Source organism: Trematomus bernacchii, unplaced genomic scaffold, assembly GCF_902827165.1.
Source record: "Trematomus bernacchii unplaced genomic scaffold, fTreBer1.1, whole genome shotgun sequence".
Classification (NCBI taxonomy): Eukaryota; Metazoa; Chordata; class Actinopteri; order Perciformes; family Nototheniidae; genus Trematomus; species Trematomus bernacchii.
In genome coordinates this window covers 6,056,438-6,083,237 of record NW_022987477.1, presented here as the reverse complement: position 1 = coordinate 6,083,237, position 26,800 = coordinate 6,056,438, and the positions used below count along the sequence as shown (strand labels likewise).

General features: G+C 40.9%; 4 protein-coding genes across 6 annotated transcripts in view; 2 read left to right on the top strand and 2 right to left on the bottom strand.

Annotated features, from left to right (window-relative positions):
- Positions 1 to 5,807, top strand: part of cacnb2a (calcium channel, voltage-dependent, beta 2a) — a 50,577-nt gene extending 44,770 nt beyond the window's left edge. Inside the window, 5 exon segments of the mRNA XM_034148625.1 lie at positions 361 to 512; positions 1,057 to 1,152; positions 1,627 to 1,809; positions 3,168 to 3,680; positions 3,682 to 5,807. Of these exon segments, the coding sequence (XP_034004516.1) occupies positions 361 to 512; positions 1,057 to 1,152; positions 1,627 to 1,809; positions 3,168 to 3,680; positions 3,682 to 3,909 (1,172 nt within the window). The 3' untranslated portion in view covers positions 3,910 to 5,807.
- A 577-nt stretch (positions 5,808 to 6,384) lies between these two features.
- Positions 6,385 to 13,421, bottom strand: nsun6 (NOP2/Sun RNA methyltransferase 6). Of its 3 annotated transcripts, none has more exons than XM_034145598.1 (12): positions 13,367 to 13,421; positions 12,531 to 12,614; positions 11,778 to 11,933; positions 11,605 to 11,702; positions 11,071 to 11,177; positions 10,809 to 10,962; positions 10,589 to 10,670; positions 10,309 to 10,428; positions 9,228 to 9,372; positions 8,999 to 9,144; positions 7,181 to 7,306; positions 6,385 to 7,096 (listed from the first exon to the last, which is right to left on the bottom strand). In XM_034145598.1, the coding sequence occupies exons 2-12, from the start codon at positions 12,603 to 12,605 to the stop codon at positions 6,917 to 6,919; spliced, it is 1,389 nt and encodes a 462-aa protein (XP_034001489.1). In that variant the 5' UTR covers positions 12,606 to 12,614; positions 13,367 to 13,421; the 3' UTR covers positions 6,385 to 6,916. The 3 variants fall into 3 exon arrangements, with proteins under 3 accessions (XP_034001489.1, XP_034001494.1, XP_034001501.1); XM_034145603.1 differs by having other exon boundaries at positions 11,605 to 11,699; XM_034145610.1 differs by lacking the exons at positions 12,531 to 12,614; positions 13,367 to 13,421 and having other exon boundaries at positions 11,605 to 11,635; positions 11,778 to 11,835.
- Positions 13,422 to 14,098: 677 nt separating this feature from the next.
- On the top strand, positions 14,099 to 20,982 carry arl8 (ADP-ribosylation factor-like 8). The gene is made up of 6 exons (XM_034146788.1): positions 14,099 to 14,494; positions 16,489 to 16,549; positions 16,645 to 16,792; positions 18,173 to 18,256; positions 18,413 to 18,564; positions 19,345 to 20,982. Exons 1-6 carry the CDS (start codon positions 14,449 to 14,451, stop codon positions 19,391 to 19,393), a joined length of 540 nt encoding a protein of 179 aa, XP_034002679.1. The 5' UTR covers positions 14,099 to 14,448; the 3' UTR covers positions 19,394 to 20,982.
- A 113-nt stretch (positions 20,983 to 21,095) lies between these two features.
- On the bottom strand, positions 21,096 to 26,559 carry LOC117495496 (repressor of RNA polymerase III transcription MAF1 homolog). The gene is given in 9 exon segments (XM_034146777.1): positions 21,096 to 22,217; positions 22,374 to 22,466; positions 22,575 to 22,694; positions 22,776 to 22,897; positions 22,979 to 23,141; positions 23,258 to 23,286; positions 23,288 to 23,390; positions 25,530 to 25,618; positions 26,004 to 26,559. Coding segments are annotated over 8 exon segments (738 nt in total). The 5' UTR covers positions 25,613 to 25,618; positions 26,004 to 26,559; the 3' UTR covers positions 21,096 to 22,192.
- Between the last annotated feature and the right edge of the window lie 241 nt (positions 26,560 to 26,800).

The window sequence follows — 26,800 nt, the reverse complement described above, 5'->3', positions numbered from 1 at the left end:
GAAAAATGTATCACCCCTCTGGCATATTTTAGCAAGAAAATGAGAATGTGTGATACAGGCGTAGCCTGCATGAGCTGTTAATGTGGAATGTTTTCATTTTATCAGTTTACTTCAGACTTTGTCGTGACTGGAAGTTATGAAGCTTGGCTGTGATTCTTCTCAGATTGGGAATCGTGCCCTGCTGGGATATTTGTAGCACAGATTTTAAGTCACGTTGGACTCTGTTGGAGTTGGGGTTGTGTGGTAAAACAGTTGGTTTATGAGTAAGCCACCTTTTCCATCAAAAAACAAGTGGCTCTATTTGATTATGAAATAAATGAAGTCAATCCTCTGAATTGACATCTTTCGTTTCTTCTTCAGCTGAAGTCCAGAGTGAGATTGAGCGGATTTTCGAACTTGCCCGGACGTTACAGCTGGTGGTTCTGGACGCCGACACCATCAACCACCCTTCACAGCTGGGGAAGACCTCCCTCGCCCCCATCATTGTCTACGTTAAGATAACCTCTCCTAAGGTGAGTAAAACGTGACACAGCCAGTTATTGTGCGTTTAAAAAGTGTCCTAGCTCTGATGTTAAATAATGCATGTTTGAGGGGACTGATTCATCGCTTTGACCTTCAGCATGAGTTGAAAAAAAGGGCTCATGATTCAGTGATCAGTAAAATAAACAGTTATTTGGGTAACATAGAAGATGAGAAAAGGCATAGCTAAACAGCGAGAGATACAAGCTTGAAATCAGAGTGGCATCAGTGTGAATCACACTCTCTCAGCGGGCTAAAATAAAAAACTGTCTGCCACCTGTCCTCTTAATTACTAACTTCTGCCATATCATATACAGCTAACCTTTAGGGGAGAATCACACAGAAATATAATTTGGTAGAAATACAAAGCAGCAGAAATCACTTGTGCTCAACCTATTTTTAAGACACGATCCATTAGTTACTTCCCACCACTACCTGTTAATGGCTTTGGCTATATAAAAGCTATCTTCTTTGTTTCTGTATTTACATTTTTGTCTAAATAAAACCACCATGACCATGTTGCCTTTTTGCCCTCAGGTGCTCACGAGGCTCATCAAGTCTAGAGGCAAGTCTCAGGCCAAACACCTCAATGTCCAGATGGTGGCTGCTGACAAGCTGGCTCAGTGCCCTCCTGTAAGTCTCCACAGTGGACCCAAATTACCTAAATCATCACCGACTTAAACTTAGTGTTTAAAACAACCTGCAGTTTTATATTTCAGATATGGTATTGGCTCTAGATTTTAGTTGCATGGATATGTGAAGTCTTTTTTTTACAGCTTTATAATTTGTGCCAGTTCTATTTCCGTGCTGTAATCTGCTTAGTTATTATTTTAGAAATTGAAGCAAGCAACCCAGGCTTGTGAAAGTGGAGGCTCAATTTAATTCAAATGACAATCCATATCTTTAGGGAATTAAAATTTTCTGAGAATTAATTCCTAATGCTATTTAGTTCTCATGCTGGGACAGTTTGTGTATGACGATCATTATGATTTGTTTATAGATAATTTTAGAGTCTTTAATTATGAAATTCCTCTAAAGCCCCATCTTGTTTTCTCTACTTTCAAATTGTTCATGTTTCCTTTAACCCTTTCTGTCCCCCTTCCTCAGGAGATGTTCGACATCATCCTAGATGAGAACCAGCTGGAGGATGCATGTGAGCATATGGCGGATTACCTGGAGGCGTACTGGAAGAGCACTCACCCCACAAGCTCCAACCCCCCCAACCCAATGCTAACAAAGCTGCCCACAGCCGCCCTGCCCTCCAGCCCCGCCCCGGTATCCGCCGTGCAGGTACAAGAGCTGAGGACACACAGGGGGGGTTACCTGTAGCAAAGCTGTGCAGAGAAACAGGACAGGATAAGAAGTAGCAGAGACCATGCTAAAGCCCTAGAGAGTGAGAAAATAAAAAAAACCTGCAGTAAATAAGGTTTAGGTTATTTTCCAACACCCACACTTATGGTATTTGTGTGTATTTTGCTGAGATACTTTGTTAGCCTTATTTTGATTCAACGTAATGATGAATAATTTGGATTACCCACAGCCTTACAGAAACAGTGACATTTCGTGCCTCAGAGCAGTTATTTGATTATACAGCAATTAAAACTAGTTAGAAGCATGCCAGGCTATTGTAGTAAAAGAGACATAACATGATATTAGATTGAATGCTAAGTAATTATCTTGTCTCTCAAATTGTTGCCGAACATTTTTTGTTATTATTTAATACTTGTGTGCAGCTATTCTTTTCGTCTCCTCAAGAATTATTTTTTAGGTTAGGAAGTTAACATCTGTTGATTTTCTGCTGTAACTGTGTGGTGTTTGGACACTAATTATAATTTCCAAACACAAACTTAAACGTCTGCCCAAAAAACAGTTTAAAGGTGCATTACTACCAACAATTGGAGAGGTGTGGTGCACAAAACGGTGTTGCATTGTGGGATACACACTGCTCTGAATAATAAAGCAGAATAAGGATAACATGTGCAACACATGTTTAGAGAAATTTAGAGCAGAGGCAGACAGGAAGTGGGTCTACATAATTACCTGAAATCCTTGATTTAAAATGCAATTCATTTATAGTTCTTATTGGTAAAACAGTCATTGAGTCAAGTATAGGATAGGTTTTCATTTCCATTGTATGATTTTGTATAGTATAACATTTTCACCTAAGGTCACACATCTGAGAGTGATATTAACACCTCTACCCCTCTCTCCATCCACTGCCATCACAATGGGAAATGTAAGACTTGGGAAATCCCTGAAATTGATGAGGAGCAGGATTAAATTGACATGTGATTGATAGTGTGGTGAGTGTGAAAAGTTGCTCGGATAAATGTTAAAGTTCTTTCAGACTTGAATTGCCTGAAATCTATAAGGATTCCCTCTTGGTCCTGCTGACTGAAAATTCAGAAACCTTGAAAGTTATATTTAAAATGTCCTTCCTCCAATGATTCATTAACCTTCCATGGTTGGTTGATGAATATTCATGCAGTGTGTGTGTGTGTTCAAGCGCGAGTGCTTAAATACACCAGAAGCAAGGTTGAAGTGAATATTAATCTGCATGAGTTGTGTTTGTGTGTGTTTGCAGTGCATTTTCTTGCATTTTCTTGCTTTATGTCCCCTGACTGACAGACATATGTTACTGACCCCAGGGCAGCGGTGCAGAGCAGAAAGGTGATAAAGCATTGGTGGAGAGAAAGGGCTCCAGAGAGGATCACCAGCACCATCATCACCATCACCACCACCACCAGGACCAGGGTGATGCCGATGGGGAGGCTGAGGGGGAGGGCAATGAGGAGGAGAGGCCTCTGAGGACAGAGACCTCCAGGAGAGCCCAGCACATCCACCACCGTTCGTCTTCCACCAGGACTGAGCACCACAACCATCACCACCACCACAGCGGTCGGGGGCGGGGCCTCTCTCGGCAGGAAACTTTGGACTCTGAGACCCCCGAGAGCAGAGAGAGCCGAGAGAGCAAGGACTCGGCTTATATCGAGCCACGCACTCAACTCCTCCACCGGGAGGAGGAGGATGAAGAGGAGGAGGAGGAAGATGAGGAGGAGGAGGAGGAGGATCTAGGGGAGGGGCACCCCCAGCAGCAACAGCGATATGAGCCACTGCCCCACCGGGACCACAACCACCACCACCATCACCATCACCGGGGGGGGGGCGGAGGAAGCCGGCCACAGCACTGGACAACACCGCTCAAAGGAGCGCGAGCAGGACCATAACGAACGGAACAAGCAGCGCTCGCACCATCACCGGCCGGCACGGGACCACCACCACCACCAATACTACGATCGGGACAGAGACAGGGACCGAGAGGTGGAGGTGGCTCCCAAAAAGAGGGGAGACGCAGGGGAGTGGTCCAGAGACTCCTACATCCACCAGTGACAGACCAAATCCCTCCCGAAGCTCATCTGGACTCTTAACCATTCTGTTCTCCCATCGTGCTGCTATACCCTGAAACCACAGCATCCTATTTATGTACACTTCCTTTTTAAATGCTGTTGCATCTTTTTCAATGGCAGGATTTTAATTACATAGATATAAATATATAAATATATGTATGTGTGTATCTATGCATAGACGTTGTTTATGTGTGGATATGCATGAATATTCTCAAATATGCATATTTTAAACCTGTGTTTGATAAAGCATGACACAAAAGCAGAATTGTTTTCTGTACGGAGCTGTGCTTTCTGTGATTAGCATTTTTTTTTTTTTTGCTTGCTATCACTTGAATAATTTGTTCCTTCAGACTACTGCTAGGGTTGACTCCAACAGTTGACTAACCAAGTTAGACTGTATTTGCAGATGGAATTTGTTTTAAAGAATAGTTTGTCAATTTTGGAAATAGGCTTATTCTCTGTCTTGCTGAGAGTGGCCAGTTTGTTTGGTACAACTAAAACTAATGCAGTCTAAAATATAATACCTCCATAAAGGTATTCAACAGTTTTTGTTGAAACTGAACTTTATCATAACTTTGGAGACTGCAGTGTGTGGTGCTTTTGGTTTGTATTGTATTGTTATATTGGCAGTTTCTATTATTTTGTCCACCCCATTTATATCAATGAGGGTAGTCTAAAGAGCAGGACTGTTGGATTAGACTTGATTTGTTTTAGCACCTAATTAACTGCCAACTGGGTCTAAAGGGAACGATCAATTACACTCATATTAGTAAGGTAAATATGGTGTTACAGCTAGCAGCCTGTTAGCTTAGCTACATACGGGAAGACAGCCAGTCATTCCCTGTTTGAAGGTTGCAAATAATATGTAAAGCTCACTAACTAACCTTTTATATGTAAAATGTTGTTTTGTATAAATAACCAAATTAAAAAAAGTTGCGATTTATCTTCAGCTGACTCACGGTAAGCTAACAGGCTGCTATTGCTAGCTGCAGGCTAATATGTAACCGACAGATAAAAAGTGGAATTGATTTTGTAATTTAAGTATCAGCAAGGAAGCTAGTAAGCATGTTCCCTAAAGTGTCAGACTACTCCCTTAATTTTATGTTAATCATTTATAGCTTAGTTCCTTTTTTTAATTCTGCATCAATGGTTCAAGATATTGGGTTCGGACATCTTTAAGCCTCCCTGGAGGTGCACCTTAGTCTTGCCTTACAAGACAAACAAATTCTACAACTTCCTCTCGTAGATGCAGTACTGTTCTCTTTGTATGGGTCCAGAAACATTTTATACCATTGATACACCCTTCTGCACTTTTACTGATTCACGTTAGTTTCAAGTGAAATTTGATATGACATTGCAACTTTTCTGTAGGTCTACAACCAAAACTCCACTTAGATTCATGTTTTATTAAGTCTAACCCCTTTTTCTATTGAATGTTGTTAAATTCCCACCTCAGAGTATAAATGAATGTTGATTTTAAGATATCTTCTTCAGTACGTTCCTCACTAAAAATGTTTAAAGATGCACTCAAACAATTCTCAAATGTTTTCCAGACAAAAATATTTGTATCATTCCCCTTACTAACACAACCTATGTTAAGGGTCAATTATGTTGGCTCAACGTTTAACTTTTCCTGTAAAATTCCATAACACAGGAATTCTGAATTGAGCTGGCTCTATGCCCCTCTGTTTACAAACCCACCCTATCCATTCACTTTTTTGATTTTGCCTGACAATTGTAATTATAAAAACGACTCCATTTCTATGCTACATTGGTAGCACTACAGATTTTCTTACAGTGTAGGCCTACATGTGAATGTACATAATGCATAAATATGAAGAATAAAGTTGGCAACAAAGGACTGATGAAGGAGGAGAAAAATGTTGATGTGTGCTTTGTCAGAAGACCCAGACAGGAGGAGGAGAGCAGTGTCTATAAATATTCGGAAACTCTGCTGAAAAATTGAGGTAGACTCCTTGGCCTGCCTTCTGAGTCGTCATGACAACATGGACATGAACGACAAAACTGTGGGGATGCATCTGAAATAGCTTCTCCACACTCAGATGCCTCCAAAATAGATGAACAAAAATACCTTGAGTGCAGCAGTGAAAGAAGCGGCCATTTTAATCAGCTCTACATATAGTGCTGATGTGCAGTCGGCTGGCATTTCCAGACAGATGTGTGTGGACTGACTTAAGAGTCTAATGGTATTCCCAGGAAGAGGGATTGAGCTGAGGTCATTGTGAAGGTCCTCGAAATGCCGCATGATGGGAGAAGGGGCCAGATGTTTGTGCAGTGTCGGCACTATACATTCTGCAGATTTAATGGACACCCATAATTCAATTTGCACTGAAGAATTAGAGATGAGTGATGTAATTTGTATTCAAGCCAACATTTCATGAGTTTAACTGGTTAATGTGCAGTTGCTTAAAATATTAACAGGAACCAGTCATTTTTTATTTAAAGGAACTTTTATTTTGAAAACAAATAATTTATTTATGGTGACTGAACTACACACAGCATAATTTCTCTTACGAGTAGCACAAGTCTGAATTAGAGGTCCCAGTTGTCCCCACAACTACTAAAAGACACTAAATTGTTAATACCACTGATGACCTCTTTCTGCACGCGACTTCCTGATCTCTGAAATCCAGCGAATCCACAGTCACCATGGCAGCTGTGTCGTCACTGTTGTTATGGCAATGCAAGCACTGCTGCATTTGCCAATACTCATTCACTCTCCATCCCCACGTGCCTCCCTCCTTCCTCCCACCCTCTCTCCTGCCCTCGGTGTTTATAAAGCTTATCCCTATATGGCCTGCAGTTTCAGAGAGCAGCTGTTAAGAGGCAGATGCTGTAAACAGCACAGTGAGCGTCTTTGTCAACACTGCCCCGTCAAAGCACACAGTGTTGTAATATAAACACTATTGTTCCCGTCTGCAGTCTCATGGTAGAGCCGATGGTGTTGTAAGAGAAAACATGCCCCACAGTCACTTTTTCAGGAACTTGGCAATAAAGAAACCGATGGTGTCCCTGTCGGCTCTGTAGGGGAGGGGGGCCGCCGCTCCTGTCTGGTCCCAGGTCAGCTCCGGACTGAATCTCTGGAGGAGGCGCAGCTGCTCAGGTGACAGGCCGGCTCCCAGCATGCCTTCTGAGCCAATGTGAGGCTCCTGGAAACAAAATGTGATCTGGTGAGGTTAACTAACAATCCCTTCTAAATTTGTGAGTTTATCCACAAGGTGTTTTTTTCCTACCTGAGGCTGGAGCGTGAGGCAGGGGAAGGTCTCCAGGGCCCACGCTACCTGCTCCTCATTCTCTGCTAGAGTCACTGTGCAGGTGCTGTACACAAGAACCCCACCTTTCTTCAGCAACTGCACTGCCTGTAATTCATAAAGACAATGCATTAAAGCAGTTATAATTAATAGTTTAATAATAATGTAAAACAATGAAAGTGGTCAACTTTCTGATACAATACATTCTCAGATTCACCACGTTATCCTGAGTTTCAGCTCATTGTTTGTTTTCTGGTTCACAGCTTTACCGTTTTGGTACACTCTTACCGCTGTCATATCATTGTCTTTGGCCAGGCTTTGTATAAAAGGACATAAGGGGGCACTTAGAGAGTGAATATCCAACTTTCATTCATAAAGTGGCCATACAAATCTGTCCAAATAAATGACAGTTAGTCTCTTCCTGCTGGGTATGATAAAAGCATGTTTGATAACGCGTTTGCCAACTCAAAAGGTCAGTTGTGTTTCTGCTGCCCCCACGTGGCCAACAACAATAAGTTATTGCAAGTTAAGCTTCATACAAGCACAGACACAGAAATGCGTCTTTATTTAGTCTAGATGAGACTTAATAACATGCGTGTGATGGAGCACTATATGGCACTGGGGATAATTGATGTCCTCCGCATTGGACTCTAATCCCTCTTTAGTAATCCATCTGTTAGCCATACTCGAAGCAAAAAAAGCAAACAGATTTTACATTTACTTTAGTCTACATTGATGTACATGTATAAAAGTGACGAGATTGTGTGTCTTAGTTGCTTAATGTAAAAGTAGAAATACTTCCTGGGGCTGCTTTAAAAACACCATCACAATACTTAGTTAAGTTATCTTTCATTTTAAGTTATCGCAAAAGACGGGTGACATTTGTTTTCCTATAGAGCTGAAAGCTGTATTTGTATTAAAGGTCCCATGTCATGCTTTTCTGGTTATTACCCGTCCCCTTGTGTGTTATGTAGCTTTTTATGCATGTAAACGGTCTGCAGAGTCACAAACCCTCAAAGTACACCCTGTAGCGAGTAAAACTCTAACACAGAAAAGACCTGTCTATGCTGCCCCAGAACGCCTCGTTGGAGATTTCTTTTTTTCTTCCTGGGTACAGTGACGTATTTGGGTATAGTAACGTAACGTCCGCGGAGCCGTTCCTCACACACACACACTCAATCTTTTCTCAGCTGCAGCTCCGCCGATTTCTCAGCCTGAGACGACGGGACGTGGCGAGGCTGTGAGTTTGTGTGAGAGCACACACACAAACTCCCAGCCAGGCTGCGGGTGTGTGTGTGTTCGGGCTGGGTTTTCGCTGTGTCTCGCAGACGGCCACTGGGCTCACAGGGAGGGGGGGGGGCAGGAGCTCCAACAAGCCGTTTAGGACAGAGAGTGAATACACATACTATACAGAGATGCTATATGAGAAACCAATGTGAGTTTGCAAAATTGCACAATATAAATCTATTTTAGTAGACCTCAACAATGGAATTATGATCAGTAGAAATGGCCATGACATGGGACCTTTAACACCTAATGGAGGGTATATTATAAAGAACATTTTCAGTAATACAGTATTGGTGGATTTGGTTTTAAATGCACTTGATGAGATAAGGTATAGTAATGATTTGAGTAGAGGGAAAACTTCTGAATGAATAATCTTTGAGTGTATTTGGAGTTTAGTTGTGATTTCAGTGTAATGTATGCCATCTGCTGCCATCTACTGGTCAAAAGGAGCCACTACCAATGCTGTGAGTTAAATCGGATGTGAAAGTGCTTCCTCTGTGTGGTAAAACCTACAGCGTGGAATAACTTGCGCTGCAGAGGCTGGTAGGAACAGAGCTCCTTCAGGCTCCAGGTACAGGACATGCTGGGTCTCTGCCCGAGGCCACTGCAGGGGGCGTCCAGGAGAACCCGGTCGAAACTTTCAGCAGGGAAAGGAGGTCCTGGAAGAAGTCCAGAAACAGAAGTAAGTAAATACAGCATACTGAGAGTTGGCTTTATATATCATGTATGTGTCACTGTGTACCTTCATGCTCCTGTGCAGAGTCGCTGCTCACAGCTTTAGTGCTGTTAAAGCAATAAACTTTAACTGAGTTTAATTGCAACATTTTGGCATTTTGACGAATTCGATCAATCTTATTTTTGATTTTCTCCAGGGCCACGACCTCACCCTGTGTGAGACGGAAAGAGACGGAAATTCATTAAGAAGAAACAAAAAGCATCAGATCCTTCTAAAAGGAAAATCTTCTCATCAAATACTCGTCAGGCAGTGTGTCGTTTAACAGCGTTATATATAAAGTACAAATAGTATCATTTTCACTGATGCATTTATGTGTAGGAAGCATTTTTGTTTTAGTTATAACATTTTAAACTTTAATTTTTGAAAAGGCTTGATAAGCAGTCCAGCTAGAAAATGTCAACCCGTTTATAATTTGAATCAACTTGTTTCACCTATCTTCTAGATGTGAGGCAGGCTGCAGCATGAGAATAAAACAAAAATAATATTTCAGAAAATGCTTTACACAAGCAGGTGCGTCGCATGGTTTAAAAGAAATTTGTGACTTTAGCATTCAGATAAATCGAGCGGGGCAGAAATGTAAAAAAATAGCAAAAGAAAGTACTGCAAAACTCTACTTCAGTAAAGGTAAAAACCTGTAGTAGGAACCATTGGTTGAACACTTATTCTAATCAAAACAAATAATATCTACAGTAAGTGACCTGATATAGAAACAACCACAGTTGACTCCCATGGTTTTTTGGCTTGATTCCACTTAAATGTCTCTGTATGTCATTAGAAGTTTAATAATTCCATAAGCTGTTCAACCTTTCTCAAGTAGTTTCATATGAATAACCCCTTAGAAGCCTGAAGGGGGAAAACTATTCCGTACTTTATTATTACAGAAAAGTCAGGAGAAAAGTGTAAAATAAATATGTTTTTGATCCTCTACAATCCCATACATCGTCTCATTACCCCTCAGATTTATCTTGCAACACTATTTTGGGAACTGCTGCTCTAGATCAAGCTGTGCATTAGATTTGTGTTTAATAGGCTGGATTCTCAGATTGAAAGCCTGAATATTAACTCTGATCCCTCCAGCAAATTGTACCTGATCCCTCATGAGTGCAGCGATGTGGCAGGTCTTCCCTCCGGGCGCAGCGCACATATCCAGGATCCGTTCTCCAGGAAGAGGCCCGAGAACATGTCCCACCACTACAGAGGGAAGGTTCTGCACAACATGGAAAAACACCTCGTGAGAAAAGGCAAAACGGTGTCCAAATACTACAAGGGTTTTCCTCCGTTTCATTAATCTTTGGTCACTTTTGGTACATGTATAGATAAGAACTGTGTTTCAATTACTCCATTTTACATTTTAAAAGTATAAATACCTGCAGGAATGCCAGGTTTGGTAGAACACCATCAAAGGAAGGGCTCTGGTAAAGTGGCTCTACCATCCGAACACCTACTCCCCTAAAATAACAGAAAACAGTGCAATATGTTTTGCTTATTACATTTTATTTTAAACTGTACAGATGTGCAACCACTATAATAAAGGTGTTCAGCTTTGGAAATATGTTGTTTACTCCTCCTTTAAAGCCATTTACTTACTTGGCAGCTACATCTGTGCAGAAGATGCCGGAGCGGTCTATTTGAGCAACTCCATTTCCCACAAACCCTCTCATTCCCTGGAAGCTTGTGGCTCCTCGGGTGCAGCGACCCTCCAAGTCAGAGAAGACAGACACCACATCGCCAGCCTTCATGACTAAAACAGATATCAAGTTAGAAAACCACAGCTCTACATTGTTGAATATACTGTAACTAGATGTGTATTGGACACATATCTTTCCCAGCATCTGTGTTTGAGTCTTACACTTGGGGCTGGCTAGGATCCCCGGGACAAAGACATTGGCGCCTCTGAGGACAGCACTGCCACACTGAGCGCCAACCACCACCTCTGATCTGAGCTGCTCCACAGGTCTGAGAACAGGAGAGGGATGGAAGTCAGACACTTCTACATCCATCTCATTAAAGCATCCTCCTTTGGTTTAGTACGGACAATTTGTATACTGGAGATATAGCAAATCTTGGCATGGGTTCACAATTTGTTGCATATTTTAAGTATTTTATTTTAAGTAATAAAAAAATGATACCACTGACATCTTTATTGTACTGTTACTGTATTTTTTTTGCATGAAACGCACATCTACAAATAATTGATCCTACTGAAATTGGTAAACAACATTTCCTGAGTTGTTTTTCTGTTGTCATTGTTTGAAAATCAATGTAGGTTTGGCCTGAGGAAACACTCCCTATGGGCAGACTGATACGGCGATGTAAAGCTAAGTGTGTTCTCCATAGAGCACATTCAGATCGCTCTGACGTGGTTCTAGCATTCCTCACATACCTCGGGCCATCGACAGGAAGCAGCAGCACATCTGGAATTCGTGGGTGAGAAAGAATCTGAACTGAGACCTCCTTTTCTGATGAGGTGCACATCTGCTGCTTCAATAACAACAACACAGAGAAAAGTTAGGGCCCGACTGACGACCACTGTGGGTAATTTCCTTTGTTCCTCACCTTTTTGAGCTCCTCCCCTAACTTGTGTCTGATCTCTTCCAGGGGAGCGAGATGAGTACTGGCCCGAACACATGTGTAAGAAGGAGGGTGAGACAGACATGTGAGCAGCCTCTGGAAACGACTTTCTGCCTCCTGATGGCCGACTGCTGCTAACACCTGAACTCAAAAAGGATGATCAAAGTATGAAAATTATGGGATTGGCAATTAGAAAACTGTCAGAAACGTGGCTTCTTTTGAGATTCAGCAAATGCCACTAAAACATTCAACTTTAACTATTTAAAGTAAAAATAACATTACTACCCTGAACTTACATAACTCAGGTCAACTTTTGTATAGAATTAATCTGTAGTTCACAGGACTACATTTACCATTGAGAACATCATCTGCAATTAACTTTCTACTATAACACAAAACATACATTTAAGGGCTGATTCTGGGACTCATTATTATAGATACAAAAAAACAAACCATGCCATGAAAGTGCATTTACACAAGTGTGGGGAGACAAAAATAGCACAGAAGTTATGACAACATTTCTGTGGAAAGCCTTAACTATGTTAGGGAGGGTTTTACTGAGGTAATTTGTAGTCATGGCATCAGTTCATCTAAATTCTATGGTAAGCCATGAAGGTTCCCAGATTACCTCCATGTTAGCTTTTCCACTGAAGCAAAGACATCCACTTTTTAAGAGGTGTATTTATGATTCTCCTGAAAACACAAACCGTTTCCAAAGAAAAACAATGAAATGTCTACCTCCTTGTTTAAGAAGACATTCTTGAGATAATCAGTGACTTCAGGTCTCAGGGATATCCTTGGAAAAGTAGACATCACTTAAATCTGTTAAAAGGAAAGTAACAATAACAGAAAAGCAAATAAATCAAGATGCACTGCAATAAAATGAGGTACAAAGATATGCTTACAGTTCTGAGGGCTGTGGTCTTGATTGGTTGAGGTTAAAAAACGGTGAGTGGTGGTGATATGTTGATATTGTGGGGGATAATTAAAGACGAAAACACTTTACTGAGGTCTATTCCACAGAAGGGAGGCAGTTGTAATAACAACTCAAAATGGATCATAACTGGGATCCTATTAAGCTCAATTTGAGACATGTTTTAAAGAAACCAAATTCATGATTGATTTGATGCCAGTGTTATAACTTATTAATTTTGAATAATTCTTGTTTTTAGTGTATTGCACATGGTGCACGCTTGTCCCCACAAGGCAAACACAACGTTTCACAAATTACGATTGCAATTTAAAACGACTGCAACGTAAAAGCCCAGAATAAAACAATAAAATAGGCCTACGTACAAATATTTTAATGAAAATAATGAATTAATTAATCTCGGAACCCGTTAATCATTGCACACAATGTCCTTTAAATACTGTAAGTGCGTCTCCTGTCATTCATTATTTTCGTTCACACTTAACGTTACTTTAAGTCACAGGTCATATTAGTCATCTAAATACTCGTGGTTAATCCTATTCTACACATATCATTTCTTCACACACAATTACTGACTTGTCAATAGTCAAATATAGGAGTAAAATGTATCTTAAGGCTATTTTAACAATCTTTAGGTACTCACGTTCTGTGGAGGCATGGAGCGCTGGTGTTTTGACAATTACTTCCGTATACGTCACTAGCTTGGTCACGTGTCAGTAGTTGATGTCCGTATAAATCCAAGTAATGCAGCCTGTTGATTCATTTATCTATGAAGTCTATGGTTGATCACCGATACTTATGGTATGTGTGTTGTATTAAGAAACGCAAGGTGTATAAATATGCATTATGTACACATGTAATACATGTATTTTAAATACTTGAATGTTGTACTTTTCACAATAATTATTTTATGCATTTGTCAACAATTATAACCTTTTCTATGAAGCCATTGTTTGAGCATTTGTTAACACTGTCATTCAGTTTATGTTTAAACACCGGGCTCATTACCACAGGAGGAGTTCTAATTGTTGACACACCTACACAAACATTATAGAAATACTGCTTATGCATGCTAAATAGGGTGACTTAAAATAAATTCATAGCATTTAAAAAGTAAAATATACAAGAAGAAAACTGAAAGTATAATGCTTTACAATTTGTCTTATGGTGAAAGGAAAAGTATTGTATGTTTTACTGTGCCTACAACCAAGTAGGCTTATTTTTTAAGTATTGTACTTGTGTTATATTTAGGTCTGTTCCCTTCGTGTGTTTTTGTGTCTTAAAATGCTGTCCCAAAAAAAGGCCAACGTGTACACGCCTTGACGTCATCACGTTGGAAGACAACTGAATAGCTGGGGTTGCTTTTTTCAGCAAACCACTTAACTGCCAGCAGCCAACGGGCAGAAGAAGCCGTGCGAGCAGAGTCAACACAGTGCCGCACTTCTCAGCCTGTTTATACGATTTGTGGAGGCTTCAACGTCTCCCTGAGCCACTCGACAAGAATATATAAAGTCTATGTTACGTTCCACCATTTTATCCTCGCGTTAGCTAACCGGAGCGCATGGAGTCTGCGTTCAAAAGGACGGTGAGGTGTTTTGCGGACAAGAGATCATCCAGCTAATGTTAGCTAGCCGCAGCCAGCCGCGGTGTGGACTTGAGAGTGGAGAAGCTCGGTGCTGCTGCCCACTCTACTGACGGAACTACGGAAAGACGTTAACCTAAACAATGGGCGTCATATTCGCCAAACTGTGGAGCTTCTTCTGTAACCAAGGTGGGTGTCGGTACAATTGTTACGCCTCACTAACCTCCCGCTAGCTACTCAACCGAGGATAATAAGTGTTAGCCCGTTAGCATAAAGTGAGCAGCAAGACCCATAATAACAGATGGGGTCTGAATTATCTCGCTACATCTCTCCGTGACTTCAGGACTCTGCCATCTGAGCTGCCTTTGTCTAACTCGCAATGCAAAACAACCTCTACAACTTCAGTGCCACCCCAAATACTTAATCTCTTTATCACTGGGTCAACTAATATGATTAATTTAAGTCAAACTAAGTCTGTAAGAGTGTATTCAGCCAGTGGTTTTTTTCGGGTAACATTACATAACTTTCCCCTGAGTTTCTAAAAAGTAATTTAATGAAAATGTTATATTTATTGTGTAATTTGCTTCACAATGTAAGCTCACTCATTATTGTATGTATGTGACTTTAACATAATAATTATGCAGTTGTTGCTCATTTTAGAATTGAGTGAAAAACAAAGGAAAAGCACAACAAAGACACTGAGATTAAGGCAACAAAAAGGCTAGCTAATCCCACCCGTTACAACTAAAATACCCATATTGTATCGCATGTGTGTGCTTTATTACAAATGTAAAAAATATTGCTCATGTGGAACATTTTTCCACTTTCATCTGCAGGGAACAAAGTAAGGGTGTGCTTTGTTTGATTTTTAAGTATTTAGTCAGTGAGTCTTCTCAAGTGGTGTAAGGTATTGAAGTGTTCAACTAGATTTTAGAGCAGTTTGCTTTCAATGTGTGAGTATCTTTTGGCTGAAAGGGATGGATGAGGGAATAAGAAAGAGGGATTTTAAAAGGATGTGTTATTTCATGCTTAATGGTAATTAACGGTGCATTTTCATATCATAGTGTAAAGATCATTGTTTTCACAAGGGAACTCCCTCTTGCCTTAATTCCTTTGGCATGTGTTGAATTGTTCTCGGCCCTGAGGATAGCAGAGAAGGATTCCTACTCCCTGCCTAATTCTGGATTACACTATTCCTGGTGTCAAGTTTCATTCATTTTAAGGGTTTAAAGGCAAAGTCTAAGTGGCAGTGTGAGGATCATAGTCGTAGCTTAAAACATGCAATCAAAACAGTAGTTAAGTCACCTCAAATGTAGTGTAGTAAGTACTAGTGCTGGCAATTGTGAAATATCACTATAGATGTGTCTTTATGTTTTATTCTTTTCTGAACATTTTTTGCTGCTGTGTTCTAAAGGAAGTCTAGCTATTACTCCTGAGGTGCAGTTTCACCACTTAAAAAGGTACATACAGGAGAAACACATTCATCTTTAAGGAATTAGTAACCTGTAAGTGTTCTGCTTGGAAAGCTGTTTTCAAATAATCCACTGGAATAAATTATTGACTTCTAAAATCGACATCTAGTTTGTTCACACTGACATTATACATTTAGAAGGAATCTGACCCAACCTCGGGTTAGAGATGTGCTGCAGGAACATGTTTCAGCTCGTAGAAAAGACTGTTAGGAGTTGTTGAAAAGGAGAGTTCTCAGATTTGATCAATGTAACAGGGATCCTCACAGGGAAGCAATAGACATGCAGTGACCCCCCAAAACGACTTTGGTGCTCAGAATCTGTCAGGACTGGAGCCCTCTGACCAGACTTCCTTCCTCCTCCGCTGCCAGAGGCCTCAGGAGGGCGGACAAGTCAAAACACTAAAGTGGGATATTTTGGCATGTCCGTGTCAGCTCTGATTTTGGATTTAGTCTGCTTCACGGCCTACAGTGCCTGTGCTGTTACAAACTGTGCTAGCTGGTTTTTATGAATGGAAAGATGTCCTGCAGTTTGAGCTGCGGGGGAAAGAGGTCATGAAGTTTTAGAATAAGTTCAGCCTGTATTATTTTGTAATGGGCAGCAAAGAAGTAATGCATTGTATAGACAGGGACACGATGTACTTTATGGCATGAGTGTTTTCTTGATAACGATGTCCTCCTTGAAGTTTATGTAATACTGTATTTCTTTTTGCAGAGCACAAGGTTATAATTGTTGGATTGGATAACGCAGGAAAAACCACCATCCTCTACCAGTTGTAAGTCATTTTGTTAAAAGAATGTACAGTTGGAACCTTTTTTGGTCAGTTTTCCTTTGCCAGCAAAAACTAACTATGATTCTTTCCTTCAAAAGTTTGATGAATGAGGTCGTCCACACGTCACCCACTATCGGGAGCAATGTGGAGGAGATAGTGGTGAAGAACACTCACTTTCTGATGTGGGATATAGGAGGACAGGAGTCCCTCAGGTCCTCCTGGAACACCTACTACTCCAATACAGAGGTGAGAAAAACAAGCAACTCATGTCGTACACTCTGAACTATTTCTATCCGATGAGGGGAACAGAAGTATTGTCCAGCAGCAGTTTTCTTCCTGAGCGTGGCAGCTGGTGTGTTTGTTCAGAGCACAGACGGCAGCGGGGACCGCCCAATGTCAGGGGGTCAGCCTTTACAAAGGGGGCCGTCTGAACGTCAAAGCAGGGGTCAGCCTCTGCAGTGTTTTGGAGAAAGGAGAAGAAGAACGGGAGAGGCATGGCGGAGGCAGATGTGTCTTACAGAATCTAACTTTCCTCGAGGACGTGCGATATCCAGCCTGCATTCAACCCTTATTTCCATTTCCATTCACTGTACGAGTCACAAGCAAAAGCAAACACCTATTCAGATAAGCGATACTCCTCCACTCTTGCTCTCTAACATGTCTCTGCTAAAAAGCTCAAAACCTATTCGACAGCAGACTGAGCAGCATGTTGTGGTTGTTCAAACATTTCCATCATTTTTGAAGCCTCTAAATTATGAGGATGTGCTTATTATGTATAATATATTTTGTTTTTTGACTTGAAAAAAACACACTCTTTTAAATTGCTTGCTAGGGATCTAGGATGTTTTTGATTTTCTCCAGTTCCAACAATTAGTCGATTTGCAGAAAAATAGTCAGTTTAAAAAAAAAAAATCAATCATATACACGTGAGTTTGTTTTTGTCACGTGAAAATAAATGAAATTGCTTGTTGGGACTAATCAGGCAGAATGAACACAATTATGGGCTTTGGGATAGTTTAACTTTTAATAAACAAAGAAAAACATTCTATAAAGTTAAAAACTGTGTGGCCATTTATAGTTTTTTCACAATAGAGGTTTGACAAACCAGATAACTTTACCTTGAGCATCTTATAAAAAGTGAATACAGACTTAATACAATAGTATACTAAAAACCCACCAATGTTTGCACTTAAGAATCTTAATGGCAGAGTAGCTCTAAATACCTTTTACAATAGAGTTGCTAGGAGCCCTACAGTTACTAAAGAAACCATATAATGTACTAACCCTAGAGTAACTATGGTAACTGCAGTCTTTCACTCCACAGTGAAGCGGTGTCACACTCATGTAGATCCCTGGCTGTGATGTGGGTCACAGTCATGTTGGAGAACGCGTGTTGCTGAAGCTTTTTCCTTTAATGGCGCCTCGCACATCACAGCAACATTAACATGCCATTGGTCTTTTGTCATACAGGGTCTCTCATTCAAAACCAGGCTATTAGCATAGCAGTCACCAGAACCCATTGTGAGGCCCTTGGCCCCGGAAGTGCCCTCCTGCTGTGTTGCACTTTCTGTAAATGTGTTTTTGAGAAGCGGTCCGTCAGTGTGATTCTTGCCTCCTACTCTGCAGTTCATCATTCTGGTAGTGGACAGCACAGACAGAGAGAGGCTGGCCATCTCTAAAGAGGAGCTCTACAGGATGTTGGCTCACGAGGTAAAACATCTTAACACGTCTTTGTATGGCCATAAAGAGGAGAGTTCACACTCGGACTGCGGGTTTCCACCAAGCATATCCCCTTCCACATTTCATTGTATAGAGCTTCAAAAGGTGGCATGTTTATGGTTTCATTGTTTCGTGTTCTCCCCTCAGGACCTGAGGAAAGCAGCCGTGCTGATATTTGCCAATAAGCAGGATATGAAGGACTGTATGTCTGCAGCGGAGATCTCCAAATACCTCAGCCTGAGCTCCATCAAAGATCACCCCTGGCACATACAGTCCTGCTGCGCACTTACAGGAGAGGGGTGAGACTCGTGTTTATCATATCTGTGTGTTAGCAGGATAGCTGACTGAGCTTAATATCGTATAAAGGACAACAACTTAACGCAATACAACATTGATGAAAAGACGTGTTGTCACAAGTTATTAGCAAGTTATTCTTTTGTGTGCAAACCTGGATTAGTTTTGAGTATACAGAGGCAAAATTGTTTGAAATACACTGTTTGTGTACATGAGTAGGATAAGAAGAAAGGGCAATGTTCACCATACATAGAGAATTATCTCAGTCTGTTACCAAGCATTATCATAATGGTATTTTAATGAATGTCTTTCTTAAACCGCAACATATTGCAGTGCAATTCATGTAAGCTGTAGCATGTCTACCATGTGATTAGAAAGACCACACACAGGGTACATTTATGTCATGTCTAGTTCTGGCATGTACTTATTTATTTACTACAGAACCTTTTACAACAATGTGAGCATTTTCCAGTTGAGCACAAAACAATAATACATTTAATAAATAACACTTTTAATTCACATATTTCAGATTGTAACCAGGTGTTTGTAACCGATGTTGTAGCGCTGCAGTGAGCTCTGTTAACCACCAGATGTCACTGTGCCCTGAAGCTTTACATGTGTTCTCAGCACAGACAGGAAGAACAGTAAATATATCTGTCCATGTGTTTTGTGTAAATATTTAGTACCGCTAGGGAAAATGTGCTACGCTATGAAAACATCCTTGATGTAGTCTTCTGTCTAAAGTATTTCTTCGTCCTTTCTGACGCCTCTTTTTGTTCCTCCAGTTTATGCCAAGGCCTGGAGTGGATGACCTCGCGGGCCGGCCTCAGATAGCCCCTCGCCCCCTCTACGGCCTGATGACCTGCACCACCACACAGTGGCTACGTCAGCTTCTCCTCACTTGCTTATCGTTGCTTTATATTTTTTTAATGACAAACATTGACTTCTGGAGGGTTATTAACACACAGTGGAGCCGGTGTCTCTCCAATTGGAGACGTGACCTGAACTGGGGACCCTCGCCGGTTATCTGGAACAAACAGTCGCTTTTTCTGCAGAGGAGGGGAAGAAGATCATTTCGATGAGTTGAGAGTATGTCCAAGTGCAAAGCAGGTGTGCACTGGACATCCTTCACACTAAATACATATCATGTCACCTCACACCATTTCATATCATGAGACATCACGTTGGTGCAGCTCTATTATTAATATCGTTTTTTTTGCCTTTATACAAGTTTGTTCATGTTCAGGTAACAATTGACTCGACAAAGGGATTACAAGCAGTATTGTAACATTTTCAGGGGGGAATGGTGGCACTACGGAGGTTTTTCAGAATAATGTTCTCATTCTTCATTTTTAGCACAGCCATTAATATCTGTTACACATTTCAGTTTCATAAGCTACATTGTCGGTGGTTATTCTCTCTCTAGGTCTTACGGTGCCGTATTGAAACGTGGTCAAATACAAATCTCCCTTTATTAACTCTGAGCTTGTACTTGTATGTATTTGAGCCACATGGTGTAGATTCAACCTTTTCTGACCCTCACTTTAGCCATTTATTTAATTTTGCAAAGAATTAAATAAATGGAATTCATATGCAAGTACAATGCTCCCTTTTTAATGGCAGTATTTTAAATGTAAACACTATGTTTTGTCAATGATGCATTATGTTTTTTATTTAATTGTATTATTTTTAAGAATGTTTGCTCGTGGTGAGTGGGCATCTGTATTAACAGATGATCTTTGGTGCTGCAAGTGTGTTTGACATTATCATACAAACATTTCAGTCATTTCCTGCAGAATATATTCCACTTTTAAACATTTTGTACTTTTTAAACAAAGCCGCCAGAATTAGCCAGCACATTTATGGGGAAGTTGGTTCTCTGCAGCCACCTGGACTAAGTAGCATTAAGATCATTTTATCTTAATATGTTGGCCATCATTTAGGTATATTACTTGATCCTCAGCCTTAACCATGCTATTGTGAGTGTCTGGAGGACAGTATGTGTATGAATCTGAAAAGTCTGCCCATGATTTTTACCCTTATTTCCTTTGACCTGGTATAAGAATTCCTTGGTAACAGATCTATGCACGCGTCACTTTGAAACCATGTCTACCTTTTGCAAGTTCCACAGTGGCCAAAAAGTGTGAGGTGCATGAGTTTCAATCCCAACAGTGGTGAAGAACTGGTGTCCATCTTGGTCAGGGAGTGCCTCAGGGTCTCTACAGTGTATTTGTTGTGGGGCAAGGTATTTTAACACAAAGAGGAAAAAGGGTGAAGTGTGCAGCATTGAGGTTTACAGCTTTTACCTTGATCTTACAAAGCAAGGGAACTGATCGTATACTATCAGTATGGTGGGGTCCAGTCGGGGTCATGTACTGTAATTCAGTTTTTATTTTTCAATAAAAGTTTGTTTTGAACTTTGAGCCTGAATACATCAGTTTCTTTTTAGCATATTTGAAATCCACCTTGGACTAAAATCTTTGGGAAAAGATTTGGGAAATAAAAACTTCTGAGTTTACAAAGAAAAAACACAATCTGAGTTTGATTCAAACAACATTTTATTAACATCTGTAATATATTGGCCAATCAAATGAAGCACAGAGAAGTCAAGAAAAGACAACTCCTAACCACTTGTAAGGAAAGTAAGAGGAGCTTCTCAATTTCTATAAAACAATGTACAACATAGCAATTTTACGGTTATGTTTTTTCTCTAAGTTGTACTATACATTCATTCAATGAAGCCTTTACACTGAGATCAGAGCAAAGAAAAAACACTGGCAAGATAGACGTTTAGAAACGGGTTAAATCAGTAAAGGGGAAGAGTGAAAAAATACTGGATTGGAAAATCAACTACGTATAAAATGGAACTTTGTAAATGGGGATTGAAGCAAAAACAATGGGACATTTGTTAAACGCTGATATATGTCTGAGATGCCAAGAGCTCCCTCGGCCGTGCCCTGCTGTCTAAAGTACAGACGAGCGTTCGCAGTAATAAGATTCAACAATACAACTTTCAGTTAGAAATGCAGCGATTTTAAAGGTCAAACTCAGTGCTGAAAAGGTTGTCACAGTAAGATCACTGTCACACAGAAGAAGCAAATCACAAAAACTGGCAACAACGAAACAATTCTCCTCTGAAGAGGAAATCAGTCTCTACTGGGTCTTTCAGCCCAGCCCCTTCCAATGTAGGAATATCATCAAATGTCTGTTTTTATGATGCTGGTGTTTTCTGGACTCCTTTGTGACATCATTTGCAAGAAACTCCCCTACAGTCTTTGTTATTTATCCATTACAACACCTTCTTCTTTTGAAGCGTCCATGAAGGGGTCTTTTTGGAAATGTTGCAGGTGCAGAGAAGCCTGTAAATGAGTATATATATATATATATATATATATGTGTGCCTTCATACAGGAGAAAGAGGAGCCTTAAAGTTACCGCAGGGTTTAAATAAATGTCCACCGGCTCACGGTACACAGAGAAGGCTTCAAACATGCATTTGTCTAAAGCGTGAAAATGGCTTTGGATGAGGCAGCTAAATACAAAAATAAAAGGGAACATGAGGGCGAAAATGGAGGGAGGGGGAAGAGGAAAAGTCAAGATATTGTTTGGCTGAGGCGTGTCCTGCAGGCAGAATCACACGCACAGAACTCTGGGGAACCTGGGAGAAGAAGAGAACAATGTTAATGCAAAATAAGCTAATTCACATGTTCTTCCATCATAGAACTGCATTAGAACAAACGGTATGTTTCAGTACTTTACACCAGCATATTTTCAAGTCAATATTGTAAATCAGAATAATGGACATTTGTCTCACCTGTCCAAAGTGAAGCCATCCATTTCCTCCTCGTCATCCAGCTCCATGTCCAGCTCGTTGTCAAGTGAGTCCCGGCCATAGCCACTCAAGACACTGCAGGTATGAAAAAGAATTGTACACCATCCCATGTATGCTAAATGATCTGCCGTCTTTCAGAAACGGATTTATTTGAACCAAGAGGATGATGCCTCAGGTGCTGACCTGACGGAGCGACATGTGAGAAACACAATCCTCTTGAGTTTCTTGTTGTAGAAGAAGTAGTTGAAGGACCAGAGGCTCCCCTCTTCGCCAAAAGGATCAGAGTCCAGATCAGGGTTGTAGCTAAGGAGACACAATAAGAGCTTAGAAAAGCATCCACACGGAACAGATGATCTGCTATATAATAATGCATGTAACACACACCTGTAAAAGTCACAGCCCTGCAGGTTGATCTCCTGGTCGATGGCGTTCCACAGCTCCGGCCCCAGAGAGTTAAACTCCTCTCCAACAGCTGAGAACAAGCTGCTGTTCACGGCATTCACCACCTGAAGAAAGGTCTTCATGTTGAGATAAATGTATCTGTGACATGTATACAATATGTTCTGTGTTCAGAGCAGGATGCTGACCCAGTTGATGCTGGGCTCTCGGCTGAACTCTTCGGCCTTGGCGGCGCTGAAGTCGTAGTCGGGCCGGAAGGACTCGTTGAGCGTGGTGATGAGGTAGAAAAGAGTCTTCCTGCAACACTTGTCACTCAGCGGGTTCTCCCCGTCTTCACTGCTCTTCCCCAGCCTGCACGGGAAATATACAGAGGTACATTTAAAAAGGTAAAATCCCTACTATCTCATCTCACTAAAGGCCGGTGTTCTTCTGTTCAAAAACACAGCATTATCCTTTATAGTACTCACTGTGAAGGGCTGGTGGCGCTGGTGGACTGGGGGGGGGGAGAGAGCCTCCAGCACATGAGGCTCGCCCTCCTGGCAGAACTGCTTGAACATATGTTTGTCATCCCCTGCCATCTTACAGGAGTAGCTCTCCATCCTGCAGGGCAGAAATATAAATAATGTATTGTTGTGTATCTGATAATCATGTGCTAAATGAACCGTGTATGCTGTAAACATAATGGAAGGGATTACAGAAGTGAAAGTGTTTGCAAAATCCCCTAAGATTACTTTAATAGCCCATTAGGCTTAAACACACAATTACACAACAGGAGCAAATCAGGGTATTAACATGCATTAATGCCAAATGTACCTCACCAGTAACCAAATAAATAATGTAGGACATTATATTATAGAATAGAAAACTAGCAGACTAAATGTTGTTATTTCTGTGTTTTTTAACTGGCTTTATCACTTTTAGTAATCTCTTATCTGGGAGAGTGTGCAATCCCTGCAGCTTTATTATTTGGGGGAACAAACTAGTGGCATATCTGATATTTAAACTGTTAAATGGATTAAGTGGAATGCAAGATCTCTATAACCCAGTTTTCAGTTAGAATAGATTGCCCCTGGAGCCATATCTGCAGAAACAGCTGACAAGAGCAGGCCAGTGCTAAATGTTTCCCGCCTGCTCCTTCATGACTCTGGGTCAGACGCCACTGTACACTGTGAGTGAAGCAGATTGGAGTTGTTTATTTTTGCCTTCCCCCACCTATGGGTTACACAAGAGCAAAGGTTGCGCAACTTAAGTTAGACGCACTACGGAGACCCTTACCAGTCTAATAATAGGACGCCGGGTGGCAGCGACACCACAGTGGAAATAACTGCCCTGGTTTTTCCACATACATACGGAACACAGCTGACCTGCCGACTAAACACTGTAACCAGAAGACAGAGCAGAAACTAGAGCCGAGTGAGGACTATCAACACGATGAAGGTTATTTAAAAAAAGATGTGACAGCAACAAGCTCTTTTAACATCTGTACACAACTCTTACAACAGCTAAAAACATATTCATTTATGTTTTAATGTGTTCCGTTATTTTTGCACTAGCCATTTATGCACTGTTTATTATTCATCTTTTTTTGCACAAATCAAATTACATGTACAGAAGGCCCTAGCTGTGCTCTTTTTAAGTTTAGTTTTATGCATTTAGTAAATGATTGTGCAATATTGCTGAGTTTTAATTTCGATGTTAACGTGTGTTTGAATCATAGGCTCATATGTAGAAAATAAACAGTACATTTGCTGGAGGGCTGGTGGCTACATGTGTTGTTCAAACCTGCAGCTTGGATGCCCTGCTGCTGTCTCACTAATCCCCCAAGCCTTGGCAGCTCCAGCAGCACTCGGCTATCATGCAGTATTATTATATATGTTGTGTGTACATGTACATGTACCTACGCTCTAATAACACTCTTCACTCTGTCTCCAAAATAGCCACAGAGTGGTGTGAAAGGACGGGATGTGCTGTCACCCCAGGTCACAACCAGTACAAAAGCTCAGATTCACCACCCACACTCAGACTGGGCTGCATAACTCCACAGCCCACCGCCCTTTATGTAAGTACACTGTCACTGTAAGCCTGCTGAGCTGACAGCCTTACATAACCTAGGTTTGGTCATTTAAAAACATGCACTGTCAGTTAGCTATTAACTTTCGGTATGAGCTCTAAGGTAACAGACTACTGTTATCACAATTTTGCATTGCATGCAGGAACTTGTTTGCTCTACTACCCCCGTTTATGAGCAGTCAGTGATCTATAAACCAGCCACACCTCTCATGCATGTTTAATGACCTGATACCAGAAAAGGGCTCCAGTGTTTCTCTCTTTGGTATAAAGACTAAAAAGTCTGACTGTTGATGTTCCTGCAGAAACAGGTGACCTGGGCATAGCACTGTGTTGTCTTTTCCTGGTTTTACAGGCTTAATTACAGTAGAGTGAGGTAGTTTTCTAAACATACTATACTGTTGTAGCTGTTCTATTATTGGCCTTTATATAAAAACAAAAATGTGCCTTTTTTCTTCACATCACCCAGCCCTACCTGTGCATGCATCTCCTGGGACTAATGTGTGTGTGTTCAGTCTGTGCAAAACACAATAATAACAGCTGAGGTGTATGTGTGGTGAGGTCGAGTGCAATAACTATATAGTCCCAGATATAAAAATAAAAGTATGTTGCAGTAAAATGTTAAACTAGCTTATATTACAGTATTGTGTTCGTTGTTCATGGTGCCTTTACCTGCCAAGGATGCGAGACTCTCCGGTTTCAACACACAGCCGGGAGCTAAGGGCTTCAAAGCTGGAGCTTTCCAACAGCTTCATTGTGGTCTGGTTAAAAAAAGAAGAAGAAAGTTAAATGTTGTAACACGTAAGAAAACTAGCGTTACATAGACGTTCACTCAATGTATTACACGAACAAGCTGCTTACTATTGTGACGTAGTTAAATACAATTTGTAACGATACAGTTGTTACTGCTTTCCGTTTAATACCAAATAAATGGAGTCGGTAAATAAAGTATTTTCTCTGTTGACACAACACAACTGCTGTAAATAATAACATTCACAGAGGGGCTACAGCGCCCCGCGAGGGTCGATTTAGGCCTTTACCATAAAAACAATTTCCTCTTGCCGCCCCTCCCCCACCCCGTTCAGTCGAAGTTGACAAATCGTCTTCCTGGTTCTGTACATCGATGTTAAAACACAATTCACTTACCGAGCAATATTTTCAGCACAGGCAGAAAATAACGTGTTCAATTGGCAAGCCGTAGACACTCTTCTTCTTCGCCTATCTGGTTACTCCTTACGGCAAGAGATTAACGATCCCCGCTTTGTTGATGACCAGCTACGATAGCTAGCGTTTAGCTTGATGATTATTGACGCTTCTCTCTTTACTTCAAAGACAAGCTATTAATTCGCACTCGAGCTTAAGCATCTTTCAAAAGCACTCGGTCGAGGATGTGTTATACTGAGGCTTTTACAATTTATAGAAAAACTACTCTTCCCGATTAAATGCGATGAGATTAAATCCAAAGACTGCTTGCGTCCGTCGGAGTCTGTCTGCAGCGGCATCCCTTTCGACCTGAATTTACTAAAAGGCGATTATTAGCTAAATCAAGTCGCTTTTTTCTAAGCGACTCGATCAGAAGAGAGGCAACTAACGAGCTACCTAAGCGTATAATTTACCGAAACGGGTCAAGAGTTCTCTAAATCGTTTAATACCTCAAAAACACATCTACTCTCTCGAAAACAACGGAACCTACTGTATTGTAACCCTGCCCCCTTTCGCTTATATATATACTAGGCTTATGAATACGCCCACCTTACCAAAAGTCCTATCATGATTGGTTGTCAACATAAATGACAACTGATGTGATTGGTTAAATGTTGTTCGGTCAATTTCGAGGCCAGAGAACTGTGTCAAATGCATGGATGTATAATAAGAACGTCAAATGTCTTGGCTGCTTATTGCAACGCAGCTGCTAAAACGAGAACTGCGCAGTAAGAGTTGTT

Coding starts and splice junctions, on each gene's coding strand:
- nsun6 (XM_034145598.1), bottom strand. CDS start 12,605: ATGTCTACTTTTCCAAGGATATCCCTGAGACCTGAAGTCACTGATTAT. Junction 7,307..8,998: donor AGCGCAAGTTATTCCACGCT/GTAGGTTTTACC, acceptor TATGAATTACAG/GCAGTGCAGTTGCTGAAGAA. Junction 7,097..7,180: donor GCCTCACGCTCCAGCCTCAG/GTAGGAAAAAAA, acceptor TTTTGTTTCCAG/GAGCCTCACATTGGCTCAGA.
- arl8 (XM_034146788.1), top strand. CDS start 14,449: ATGGGCGTCATATTCGCCAAACTGTGGAGCTTCTTCTGTAACCAAG. Junction 16,550..16,644: donor ACCACCATCCTCTACCAGTT/GTAAGTCATTTT, acceptor TTCCTTCAAAAG/TTTGATGAATGAGGTCGTCC. Junction 18,565..19,344: donor TGCGCACTTACAGGAGAGGG/GTGAGACTCGTG, acceptor TTGTTCCTCCAG/TTTATGCCAAGGCCTGGAGT.